This window comes from Diplotaxodon limnothrissa, linkage group LG8 (assembly GCF_057381915.1).
Source record: "Diplotaxodon limnothrissa isolate DT_005_m linkage group LG8, D_limnothrissa_male_GT1.1, whole genome shotgun sequence".
In the NCBI taxonomy this organism is placed as follows: Eukaryota; Metazoa; Chordata; class Actinopteri; order Cichliformes; family Cichlidae; genus Diplotaxodon; species Diplotaxodon limnothrissa.
This window is the reverse complement of record NC_140603.1, coordinates 19,354,719-19,368,785: the sequence shown is the minus strand read 5'-3', so window position 1 is coordinate 19,368,785 and position 14,067 is coordinate 19,354,719. Positions and strand designations below refer to the sequence as shown.

The following is a 14,067-nucleotide window of genomic DNA, read 5'->3' as shown; positions in this document are numbered from 1 at the left end:
ACATTTATCCAACTTAGAAATAATAAAGATCACCAAGAAAGCCAATCTGATTCATCATGACCCCATTAATTTAAGGGGTGAAGATGACTTTAAGCTCATACCTGCAAGCTGACGTCAGAACAGTTCAAGTTTAAATTTTCAGCAGTTTATTCCAGTTTTCATACCTCTTTAGATTCAGCTCACAACAATGACTCTGGTCTCCCTAACCAAATCAGATGAAAACAGTCTAAAAGCCTCCATAATCCATTAAATGTAGTTTGAGAGTGGTAAAACAAAGAAATCTGTGCTTTTTGAATTAAATGTTGCTAAATTAGGAAACAGCCCTAATTCAGCCGTTAATGTCACAAACCATTAATGGCACGCAGAGAAGGGATGTTTTTTTTTTTTGGTGTCAGGAATGAGAGCGTGCCTGCACTCCACCATGTTGGTTCAGAGTGAACACAGAGAGTCTGGCTCAGACAGATAATCCCAGGAAATGCATTTGCCATGAAAAGAGCAAAGAAGCCTTTCCTCTGATGCTTTTACTGTGATTTGCCTCTATGGAAGTCTCTCACCCCTTCCCCCCTTTTCCTCCACTCTTCATGAAAAGATGCCATTCCCCCCCCTCTGTGATTGCTGTGATATTGAGTCACCCAGAGACTAATCTTGGAAATAATAGAGATTAAGCTTTTCCTCGTTTTTTTTCTTACCGTGCTGTAATTTCTTCAGCTCATAATCTTTTATCCTGTCTCAGTATGGGTTGGTTGGCTGCTGTGACCTACACTTTTAGCTTTCCTGCATAGAAAAAGAATGTGAATGCTGATTAGCGAGCAGGGATTGGTTCATTTCGAAAGGTGGATTTACATTTATAGTATCAAGAAAGGAGTGAACAATACTTGTGTCAGTGTTGAGCTTTGAATTTCTCCACATGCTGCAGTGTATGTGTGCACAAGGCTATAGGAGTGAGGCCCTTCATTTAAGGATTTAATTTGGGGAAAGGAGAAATGCATACCAAGATGCTGCCCGACTCCCAAGAACAATGCTGGGCTGTTTGATGCAACAACTGCTGCTGTCATTAGATGATATGCACTCACCCAAGAAGCATTTTAACTAACCACAATGATAGGAAAAGGGTTTAAATGAGGGAAAATGTTCTTTTGAGTGTTGCAAATGAAGCAAGTTAGTTATCAAATTTGACCAAAATGTTCTAGTAACACTCGAAAACCTGTGAAGAGCAATATCGTCACTTTATTTCACTCCATTCATGTGTAAACACAAAGATGGCTCATTTGTTTTCTGCCTTGCATGTTCCCGATGCTCTTGGCCAATAAGATGCCAATCCTCTATGGTCCTCTTTATGCCTAGAATTGCGAAAGCATGAGGAAAATACACAGGGGAAGCTCATAAAGCTTGTCTGCATACATGCTGCTGATCAGCTTTCATTTGAATGAATTCAATTTTTACTCAGTATATCCATGATCAAGTTTAAGGGTATATTCCCCTTACTCATAGGTGTGATAAAATAATTTAATCATGTTTTTTGGTTTATGTAAAATCTTTTGAAAGCTTTCCTGTGGTGTTTGTCCAGGCAGACAGTACCACCCTCTTCCATTCTGTCAAACAATTCAATTTAATTTAGTTTTATTTATATAGGACCAAATCAGTCATCTCAAGATTTATATTGTAACAGTAACAGTATATTGTAACAGTAATAGAGAGAAAACCTCAACAATCAGACAACCCCCAGTGAGCAACCACTAGGTGAGAAGGAAAAACTCCCTTTTAACAGGAAGAGACCTCCAGCAGAAACAGGTGCAGGGAGGGGGCGGCTATCTGCTATGACCCGTTGAAAGTGAAGAGGGGGTGCCAGAATTTAATAATAACAAATGATTTAAAGCAAAGTGGTGTATGAACACAGAAACGGTGAAAAGAAAGATTCCTGAAAATCAGAATCTGAATATTTTGTTAATCCCAAGGGGAAATTGCTACATAATAGCCTCCAAATTTAAATATGACCGATAGAAAAAAATATGTTAGAAAACGGTAGTATAAATATGAAACCCAGAAAAATATCAACTGTAATATTTTGAAATAAAAACTGCAAAACTGTATAAAGTTAAGCAATTTTATATGCAAAACATACAAGATAATGTAAATGAAAATAATTCAGGTGTCAGTCTGTAATCATGACTGGAGGACTTTTAGAGTTTGACAGCTACACGGTATCCTGTGGCTTCGTGGTGGCATGAGTCTTCTGCTTAATGTGCTCACAGCACAGCATGGAGATGTTGTGAAGGGTTTTCCAATATTGTCTGCAAGCTCCACCCCCAGTATGTCACTGGCCTTTTGTTGAGTTTGTCAAGTCTGTTGGTGTCTGCTGCCCCAGCACACCACAGCATAGAAATACTGGCCACCAGAGACTCCTGCGGATCCTCAGGAGCTGGCAGATTATTAAGTATCTCGGCAGCCTCAGAAAGAGACCCCTATGCCCCTGCTTGTACAGGGCTTCTGTGTTTTTTATGAAGGCCAGTTTATTGCCCATGTGAACACTGAGGTATTTGTAATCCTCTACTGTCTCCACACAGACCCCATGAATGGAAATAGGTGTCACTGGTGTTCTGGTCCACCTCATCCTCACAACCAGTTAACAACAAGGTCATCAGTGCAATAACTGCACATCTTAAAATCTGCTAATAAGTTGTATGTTCTTCAGACCAGAAATGCAGGCTTTGGGGTCGATCTCGAGTCTGGCTACCTGGTTTGTAAAACACAGAGCTGATAGGGTTTTAAAAAAAATGCTGTTTAGATATCAAAAGACTTATTTTGTATCATGTAAGGGATATATGAATATTAATAGCATATTAGTGCCAATGTAAACATAGTCACTGGTAATGATGCTTTAACTGTGTTTATTAGAAGTGTTTCATAAACTAAATTCTTCTCTGCCCAACCTAATTACACTGTCATGATACGTTGTGTGGCAGGCAGGAGAAGGACCCAATAGCAATATTCACAAACACGGGGATGAACTTAAGAAACACAGCTTTAATGCTGGCAGGACAGAATACAGGACATGCAAAACTAAACCGGAAAAACGTAAACTAATACTCGAAGGTAGACACAGGGAGATCCACACAACATGAGGGAGAACACGACGCCGAACAGAGGGAGACTCAGACAGAAATACACAGAGGGTAAACGAGGAAAGTGGGCACACACGGGGAACACAGGTGACACTGATAATCATAACGAGACAGGGCAGGGTGAACTGAACATGACATGTAGAGGCACAGAGGTTCCGACAGGAGGAGAGAGAGCACGGGGAAAACACAGACATAACGGGCTGGGGAAACATGAAACAACCACAAAGGGAGACGAGGGCTCATCAATACATAGAGGGCACACAGGGGGGAGAGAGCCATGAAGGGAAAACACTTAGGGAACAACACAACAGGGCAACTCAGAAGACATGGCCTAAATAAGGAACGAAATACAAAAATACAAAGAACTAAGAATACTGGGCCCACATGGCCCAGGACCATGACATCACCCCCCCCTAAAGGGCTGGCTCCCGACAGCCCAAACCCGAGAAACAAAAACAAAAACAGAAAACAACCCACCCAGGGCGGGAGGCGGGGGACCAGGACGGAGGGACCAGAACGGGAAACAAAATAAACAACAGAAAACACGGGAGCACATGACCATAGTCAAAATAAAGTTCAGGGGGCCGACCCAGAGCCCACAGGCACCAGAGTTCACGGGTCACACGGTCGGGGGGCCGACCAGGCGGGTGGCACAGGTGGCAGAGCTGGTCCGGAGGCCGGCCGCGCGGAAGGCAGCGGCGGCGGCGAAGGAGACGACGGAGCAGTTCAGGGGGCCGGCCGCGCGCAAGGCAGCGGCGGCGGCGAAGGAGACGACGGAGCAGTTCAGGGGGCCGGCCGCGCGCAAGGCAGCGGCGGCGGCTCTCCAGTGTCAGGCGTACTGGCCGAGGCCCGGTGGGCACAGGACCAGTCGAGGCGGGACCAGTCAAGGCGGGACCAGGCGAAGCACAGGCTGAGGCTGCAGCAGACGAAGGCTCTGAGGCTGCAGCAGACGAAGGCTCTGAGGCTGCAGCAGACGAAGGCTCTGAGGCTGCAGCTGACGAAGGCTCTGAGGCTGCAGCTGACGAAGCACAGGCTGGACCAGGCGTAGCAGAAGGTGGCTGGATGGGCTCCTCGGGCCCTCCAGCTGATGTGGCATGGTGCTGGACGGGCTCCTCGGGCCCTCCAGCTGAGACAGGAGGCTGAACGGGCCCCTCGGACCCTCCAGCTGACGTGGCATGAGGCTGGTGCGGTTCTCCCGAACCCCCAGCTGACGAGGAAGGTTGCTGAACGGGCCCCTCGGACCCTCCAGCGGAGACAGGAGGCTGAACGGGCCCCTCGGACCCTCCAGCGGAGACAGGAGGCTGAACGGGCCCCTCGGACCCTCCAGCTGACGTGGCATGAGGCTGGTGCGGTTCTCCCGAACCCCCAGCTGACGAGGAAGGTTGCTGAACGGGCCCCTCGGACCCTCCAGCGGAGACAGGAGGCTGAACGGGCCCCTCGGACCCTCCAGCTGACGAGGTAGATGGCGGCGTGGGAGCCGCGGAGTCCTGGATGAGCTCATCCGAGCTCCCAGCAGGAGCTGATGCAGAGCCAGAGAGATTTGAGACCCCTGGCTGAATGTTAAGCTGACCAGCGGACCGTACTGCTATCGGGGACTGGGCTACAGGAGCTACTGGAGCCTGCGCTACAGGCGGCACTGGAGCTACTGGGGCCTGCGCTACAGGCGGCACTGGAGCTACTGGGGCCTGCGCTACAGGCGGCACTGGAGCTACTGGGGCCTGCGCTACAGGCGGCACTGGAGCTACTGGGGCCTGCGCTACAGGCGGCACTGGAGCTACTGGAGACTGAACTGGGGGTGACACTGGAGCTACTGGAGACTGAACTGAGGGTGGCTGCGAGAGAGCTAACTGAACTGAGGGTGGCTGCGAGGGAGCTAACTGAACTGAGGGTGGCTGCGAGGGAGCTAACTGAACTGAGGGTGGCTGCGAGGGAGCTAACTGAACTGAGGGTGGCTGCGAGGGAGCTAACTGAACTGAGGGTGGCTGCGAGGGAGCTGACTGAGCTGGCCTGGGAGGAGAAACACGAGCAGGAAAAGGAGCAGGCTCAGAAAAAACTGTCCGAGAAATGGCAGGCTCAGGGTCGACAAAAATAGCTCTATCAAAAACGAACCCGCCGTCCACTTCATGTTTTGTAGTCTTAGCATTGTCCGGTTTATGGCGGCGGGCGCGCCGCCTCCTTCGAGCAGAGGAAGCTGGCGCGATGGGCGCTGATGGCGCCAACACAGAGGGTGACGTAGTGGTGAGTTCCCCGTTGTCCGCCCCCATCCTTGCCAGAAATGAGGCAGGCGAAAAATAGCCTAAGCGGATCGGAGACGGCGAGCGGCTGGTAGGCTGTGCAGCAGGTGAGAGGTCCTCCTCCGGGATGAGCCAGGGTTTCCACCGGAGCTCGTCCTCCCGATAAGCCCGTAACACCTGCTGCCGCTCTTCCTCGCCAAAGTCTATGGCTTCCGTTGTCTCCGTGCGCCACGCCGTGCGGCCAGACCGCGGTGAAGACGCGGAAGCCGGCGGGGTGCGGGCGGAAGGTGTGTCAGTGGCGAGCCTCACCGTTCCAACTCTGACCGCTACTGGCTCATGAGACAGCGGCGATGACACCCGTTCACGGGACGGAGGTGTGGGTGCTGAGGCGGCATTCAGGACCCTCTGGGCCAGCGCACGGGCACGAAGCTCCTCCTTAAGGGGGCCCAGGGAGTCAAACGCCTCGACGAGGTGGGGGAGCTGTCGCAACCGTGGCTCCCGCAACAAAACGGCGTCCACGGCCGCCAATCCTGTGGAAACCACACTTGGATCCGCGCATCCGATGATGCGATCCATAATGCGGCAGAGCCGGTTCAGCTCCTCCCCTACCTCCTCTGAAATGTCCGCTGAGTCCGACATGGTCGCGTCGTCCTGGAGGTCCGCGGAGGGGTTGTGAACTGCTGGGTCCATATCGTGGTCGTGTTCTTCTGTCATGATACGTTGTGTGGCAGGCAGGAGAAGGACCCAATAGCAATATTCACAAACACGGGGATGAACTTAAGAAACACAGCTTTAATGCTGGCAGGACAGAATACAGGACATGCAAAACTAAACCGGAAAAACGTAAACTAATACTCGAAGGTAGACACAGGGAGATCCACACAACATGAGGGAGAACACGACGCCGAACAGAGGGAGACTCAGACAGAAATACACAGAGGGTAAACGAGGAAAGTGGGCACACACGGGGAACACAGGTGACACTGATAATCATAACGAGACAGGGCGGGGTGAACTGAACATGACATGTAGAGGCACAGAGGTTCCGACAGGAGGAGAGAGAGCACGGGGAAAACACAGACATAACGGGCTGGGGAAACATGAAACAACCACAAAGGGAGACGAGGGCTCATCAATACATAGAGGGCACACAGGGGGGAGAGAGCCATGAAGGGAAAACACTTAGGGAACAACACAACAGGGCAACTCAGAAGACATGGCCTAAATAAGGAACGAAATACAAAAATACAAAGAACTAAGAATACTGGGCCCACATGGCCCAGGACCATGACATACACAGTAATTGAGTTCACGAGTTTAGGGTTGTAATTTTAAAGTTACGGTGTTTTATTTCTTAACGCTTACAGAGCCATACTGTTTAACACATTCCCATTATGACCGGATGAAACAATGTGAACATGGCATTCGTTTGTTTTGTCCAGTCTGCCAGAGTGAATCTTTTGAGATGCTCTCTGGACGTAAATGAGATGGGTAATTTTGAAACAGACAGGTACCGTCAAAAGCACGTTCTTCTTGTCGGCAGATGTTGTACAGATTCTCACAGCTGATGGCAGTTTCTAGCTTGTTCAGCACCAAACGCAGTTAATTAAACGTCTCGCCCTGATGTGTTTTGTGAATATATGCATAGGAGATTAATAAGATCAATTACAGATTTGTGTAGGAGAGGGAATCGTTGTCCCCAAAAGTCATACTGACAGGGAGATTAAGCACATCAGTCTACTGGAGGGGGGGAAAGGGTCTGTCCTCTGCCTGTGATTGCCTGTTACTGTTCTTCTTTCGCTCTCTCATTTGTTGCTACTTTGTCATTCACTCTCAATACGGTGTTAATTCAGTTCAAATCACTTTATTGACACCAGTGACACAAACAGTCCTGGTGGAGCATGTAAATGAATTTGGAATTAGAAAACAAAAGTGTGTGTTTTATGCATGCATGATATTCAGGGAGATTAGCACATTAAAATCGCAGGATCAAGTAAATAGTGACAATCAGCTCTAATCACTCCTTATTTCAAATTCTAATTCCAACAAATACCTGGCGCAGTGGAGTGGCTGCAAAGCATCAAATAAACAGAGGGTGTGGTTGGTGGTCGTTGTCAAATTGTATGTTCGTTTGTTGGCTTATTGTTGATTTTTTATTTTTTATTTTTTATTGCTAATTCAGTGCTAATTTGTGCTGCACCTCTATATTTGTCTCAACACGTGGAGTCATTTGGTAGCCAAGACTTGCTATTCTCTGCATCTTTACTGAGTTTATTGTGTTCACTTCTCTTTATGTTTATCAGTTTCAGTTTGTTTAGTTGTGTTTCTGTCCAGCTTGATATTGCATAAGCATCTGAGTACCTCAGTAGCTGCTGATAAGATGTGGGAATTTAATCTTTAAGCAATGTGGTTATCATTTTCATTTCAACTTCATCCAGGCGGGGTCCACCTTGACAGGTCGCCATTGTGTTACAGGGCTAACACAGAGAAACCATTCACATTCACACCTGTGGGCAATTTTCAGATTAATCATCAATTAATCTAACTGTGTGTCTTTGGATGGTGGAAGTTAGAGTAACTGGCCAGATGGTGGATTCAAACTCAGGATATTTATGCTGTAAGGCGACAGTGCTGCCCCATTTTTAATTTTATTTGTTATTATGATAATAATTTCAGTTTGATGCTTCAAGAGGGGAAAAAAGTTGAGATTTTCTCAACTTTAAGGCAAACAATTGAAGCAACTACCAATGAGAATGAAGGACAATATTGATTGACATGTGATGGGGCAGTAAATACATTAGTGTTATTTAATGAGCCATACAACTCTTCACTAGCAGCCAAGCAGCATGTGATGACTGGATTGCCTTCTGTGTGAACGCAGTTTATCAAATGGGTACAAATATGCACATCATTTCATGCTCTGCTAAGATCATGAACAAAGACAGTGTTTACATTGTCACTGTGAGCAGCTGACTTTTTAATTTGATAGGTGGTACCTGCACTACATGACACGCCAACATAAGCAAGAATTATTGTCATTATTGGAGTATTGTTGCATTGTTGCAACACCCGCCAGCCATCGAAATTTGCAAATAAATGTTCTGATAGTTTTGTTTGGTTTGTTTTGGGGACTGGAAACTTTGTGGTTTCTGTGATCTGTTTGAAGTCTGAGTTTGAGTGAACAGTCATGTTTGAGCTGGCTTTGGCTGAAAAGGGTAAAAAGTCTGTATGGTGAGCGAAACAGAGATTGCCAAATTGATATGATCTGAGAACGATTTAGTTGAGATTGCGCGGTCTCTAACTAGGCACCGATTATCCAGCGCACAAAAGATTTCCATGAAGTCTTAATATGTTTTTACATTTGCAGATCCTGTTGTGTGCAGCACTAGCTGGCCCATTTTATCATGCTTCTGTTACTGTCCAGTCTTCATAGAAACTACTGCTTCCACAGTACCACAGAACAAGTACAGTGCATTATTAGAATTATAGTATCATCTTGGGCCTCAAGGATTTCTTCATGAGACCTCCCTGCAGCATGCAGTGTATGTGCAAGCATGAACTTTACTCTTTCACGTGTTTATAGCCTTCATTACTTTCCTATAAAGTATCTAATTATATCCAAACAAATTCTGGCAGGTTTCTTTACTTTAACATTTTCACAGTAAGAAGAAGGTGCAGGACAATAAATCACTCCCTAAACTCTCTTTACATGCCTACTAAAAGCTTTCCTTCTGCAGTATTAGTCATATCATTTCTTTTCACATATCATTCTCCAGTTTGTTTCTCTTTCCAGTCTCCCCTTTGGTTTCCTCTGCTCTTCTCAAATACTTTAGAAAATAGGACCAGATTAGTAAAAGCATGCTAATGCTCAAGGACTCTCAAACCGCCTCATCCCCAGAGATAAATCCTGAAATTTAGACTTAAAAGAAGCAGAAAATTGAGGAAAATTGCCTTCTGGTTGCTAAGCTTTTACTGAAATATAACATCATTAAACTCCAACATTATGATTGCATCTATTTAGAGAAAATGTTTAGGTGTTTATGAATAAGAAATTTTAAGGAAGTTTCTTTTGGCGTTATGTCACAACAGTCACTCACATTACATTTTATATAATTGCCATTTATTTAATTCCTTTCTTCAGATTCTCTGTCATTCAAAAAGTTATGCTTAATATGTGTTATCATCATGTGCTGGAGATAAGCCTAATGTACATTATATTTTACTTTATCTTCTCTAAATCCATAATTAGTCATTTCTCTTAATCCTCCATCCTCAGTCGTGCAGGTTGATCATTTTCAGTCCTACACAGGCAAAGCTCTCCTTTTTTCTTACGCTATATATAAAAATATTGTGTTTTTAATTTTGCCTTTTTTAAACCTCTTTGTCAATAACATGGTTTATTTTCATCACAGGGTAAAGTTTCTGTAACAAAGTTCTGAAGCCAGTTTTATATTACATTCTAATATTTTACACACAACCTTTTTAGCCGAACAACCTCCGGACTTTCCATACACAGCCACGACAAACGATCTGTAATCACCATGCTTATGTAAGAAACTGTGGCTTTTAATGCGAACACACTAATGTTACTCTGGGGCTAGACAAAGGTCACTGCCATGTTGCTCTTTAAAGAATGTGCAGTCTTAAAGCATTTAGGCCAACTACAGTTAAGTGTGTTGAGACAAGAGGTCACGTGGAAGGAGATTTTAAAGCAGAAAGTGCTGGTGAAATTCCAGTGAGATGTAAAGTAATGTATGCATAAGATGGTGAACATGTACATCAAACCTCATTACGATTCTTTTTCTCTGTATGTTGACTGAGCTGTTTGCTTGTTCAGACAAAGAACCGAGACAATCACAGATACTAAAGGGCAAAGACATTTGTCAGGATAAACTATAGACTTGTAAAGCAGGAAAAGGCCACACAAAGCATTTCATCATTTGTCCCTCACTATTACTAAAGTCATTAAAGCTTTACCGAGTGAATCATTCACTGTGGATAAGCGTCTCAGTCTCAGATATGTGCTAAAATCACTCTTTATCCTAGTTTGTGTAGAACGATGTGCAGCTTTGGGGGCCTAAAATGAAAAAGGCTGAAATAGAAATTTGTGTCTTTTCAGAATTTATTCTGATTTAATCATCCCTGCTTTAGGAGCACTATCCCAGAACCAAGTCCACCCTCTCTTGGGCTCCCTGCCCATGCCAGGTCGATCCCTTCAGCAGCACACTCATGCCCAGCTGGAGCACTTCTTGCCGCTCAGGGTCAACGGCTCCTCGCCGCTTAGCCTCTTCCCCAATTTTAACACGGTAAGAACCCATTCTGCTTTTCTCTCTTACATGTATCACATACTGCAACTTTGGCTCCTTGACCATTTACATCTTTAGGTTTATCATTTACCATGCATTTGTTATAGAAACAGTCATTAGTCACAGTTTGCACATTATATTTTATGATGTTGTAGACAGTGCTGGACATATGCTTATTTGCCTTCTTGCCAAAAGTTGCCTGTACACCACCACAGTGGATTTGAAATCACTATGTGATTGAAGTGCAAGCTTTAAGCTTTAGCTCAACGAGGTTAACAAAAAAAAACTGAAATCATTTTCAGGAATCGACTCAAACGAATATTTAAATATAAAGATTATTTTGAATATTTAAATGATAATCCCCGCAGTTAATGACTGCATGAAGTCTAGAACCCCTGGACATCATCAAAGGCTTTTCTCTTCTCATCACTGCAAGTTTCTACAAGGTGCAAGTTAATTTTGATTTTATATAACCGAAATAATCATTTTTACAACTGTGCGGGCTCTTTTAGAGAATTTTGGAATAAGTCTAATCCGACCAGTGCTCTGCACCTTGCTGTAAACCCTCTGTATGTCCATTCTTGCATTTTTGCTGTCTTCTGTGGTCTTTCTGATTTTGGTTCTTCAGCCTAATGATGATGATGGCCTCCGTTATTTACACTAATATCAATTTGAGCCTTATATTAAAAATGACTATTTAAAGCTATAAAATACAAATTCAGTACTTTGAATCAACTTCAGATATTGTGTTTGTTTTATTTGTTACTAAATAACAACGGGACAGGCCTCACATGAGTATGAAGCTGCTTGCTGGGCAATTGTAAGATTATTTTTAAGGTTCTGAAAATGTTGGACTATTTATAAAAAGTTAATGCTAAATTTTTGTAAAAACCCTTTGAAATAACGGTGAGAGTCTGCACTTCAGCCACACTGAAATCATGTGTACAGAAGCACTACAGAAAATGTTTTTTCTTTTTTGGATCTAACTTTAGGTGGATTTAATATCTTTGCTGCAGACAAATAAAAGGGATGAACTTTTATGTAATTATTCACAAGAAAGTGAAAAAGTGTATTTTTTCTACAAGGTCTGAATATAACTTTTATACTTTAAGTAAAAGTCTGCAAAAATTTAGAAACTCAGGACAGCCACTTGTGATGTCAGCATACAGGAAAAAAGCACCAAAATTAAGATGAACAAATACATTCGGATGATTTTTTTATTTACCATGTTATCATTTTCTATGTGAAATACTTAACATTTTTTAACAGTTTAAACAGTTATGTGAAAGCTCATGTCATCATCAGGTCAAATCATCAAACATAACTCAGAATTCTAACTGAATTTTGCTTGAGCTTCACAGCCACGTTATACTTTATTTTTAACTTGCAATCATAAACATACATGAGAAATTCCAAATATAAAACCTCTGTCTGGCACATAAAACACGTGTTTTTTGGGGGCGGCTTTTATAGTCACAGCTTAAACCTGTAATGAGTAAAGTCTGAGGAAAGTGCTAAATGTATCAGGCAGGTGGGAGGCTGGATAAATATTCATCTCTGACAACTAAAGCTAAAAATATGGCTGAAATATCACAGCTTTACTGTGGGGATTTAAAAACATGCTTATATTCAGCTCGTATTTAGAAAAATATACACAGTTTGCTGCCTTTACATAATTTACACAGAATGTTAAAAACAGACTTACAGCTCTTTCTATCAGAAATCTACGTTTATCACACGCGGCACAGTATTTTTTTCAATCACAGGAGGACGCTAAGCAAAAATCTACAACCTTATTTAATCAAAGTAATCAGCAAAATCAGCACTGATTCATAGTTAATCTGAAATACGGAGGTAGAAATGTGGGTAGTTATTTTGTACATCTGTGCAGATTTAAATCCTTGTTAAAGGAACACATTTTAACAACAAATAAATTGCTCCATTTTGCAAATAAGATCATTAGGAATGCCACCTTTTAAAGGAAATATGCAAAAACATATTTATTTATATTTAATTATTGCACATACAAAACAAAATCTCAGGTCCTGGATTATAAAATTCAATAATTTGGTGTATATGTGTATGTTTCACCTTATAGATGGACCCAGTGCAGAAGGCAGTGATCAACCACACTTTTGGCATGACTCCACCCAAGAAAAAACCCATTATCTCCTGTAACATCTGCCACCTGCGCTTCAACTCTACTGTAAGTGCTGTAACTCTACTTTTCCTCGATGTCACAAAGGAAAGTTTGTTAGCATCTAGAATGCAACCTTAAAATAACCTGAAATCATCTCTCGTGCACCACAAGAAGATAGAAAATCTCCTCTGACCACATAGCTGGAGGTTTTTTTAGCCATTAAAGATAGTAAATCATATAATTTTTTGCAGCACGAAAATACATTTATGCCCATAGCTTTTCCAAACACTCCTCTGAAGTTCTTCTTTTTACCATTTTTTGCAGTCAACACAACATCTACATATTTTCAAATAATGTAATATTTTTTGCATCCCAAAAATGATCTTATTCCTGCCTATCTGTCTTATCACTCTGCTTGTTACATTTCTATCCTCTCTATTTTCAAATCACAGGCCACTTTAAAGGAAACCAGTCTGCTAGTTCTATTGCCTTTTATTCCTTATCACATTTTATTCATATTCATTTGACTCCAATGCCTATGGAGTTCATTTATACATATTTGCATTTATATTGTTAAGCGGTAACAGGGAGAATGACAATGACTCTGCTTTTTTGTGAAACTTTAAAGAAGCAGGACACTGGTCCAGGCTGATTATCCTACTACTCTTGCTTCCTAATCTCCTTTTTCTGTCTCTGCTCTTTACTTTTGGGTGCACAGTGATGGAGTCTGTTTTCTAGCTAACAGGCTCTCTCCTCCCTTTGTGGTACCTGCAGCTGTGCTGAGAGTGCTGGTTGACCCAGGAGTTGGATGCCAGGTTGCAGGCAGGTACCGGATCCCAACAGGGGGCAGAACAGTCCAGCAGGAATTTGCACTTCACAATTAAAGAGAAAGTCCAGAATAGCTGTGTAGCACTTTTTATGCTCATTGTTTGTGTAGTGCTTAAAAAAGTTACAGCTGAATAATTTTTTGCAGTTTTACATCCTACTTTTCATGCTGGACACACAGCTTCAACTTGCCATCGGAAAATGGGATTTAGCCACACCCAGTTATGCTGGTTAAACTGTTATTTTTACTTGCAGTTGAATTTCTATTGTTTTACTGATTAGATGTTGCAGTAAATTGATAACATGTCATGGTCCTGCGACCATGACTCAGTGACTTTATGTTTATGTACTTATTGTTATTACTTTCATTATTATTCATGGCTGTTTTGGGATGGTTTGTGTTTGGGATTTTAGACACTGGGTTCTGGGTTTGTGCTCCC

General features: G+C 43.2%; 1 protein-coding gene across 1 annotated transcript in view; it reads left to right on the top strand.

Annotated features, from left to right (window-relative positions):
• The window catches only part of LOC146626754 (zinc finger protein 385B-like), a 57,431-nt gene that overhangs the window by 32,566 nt on the left and 10,798 nt on the right, over positions 1–14,067 (top strand). The window contains exons 3-4 of the mRNA XM_085360255.1: positions 10,508–10,662; positions 12,761–12,868. Of these exons, the coding sequence (XP_085216381.1) occupies positions 10,508–10,662; positions 12,761–12,868 (263 nt within the window). The remainder of the gene's footprint in view (positions 1–10,507; positions 10,663–12,760; positions 12,869–14,067) is intronic.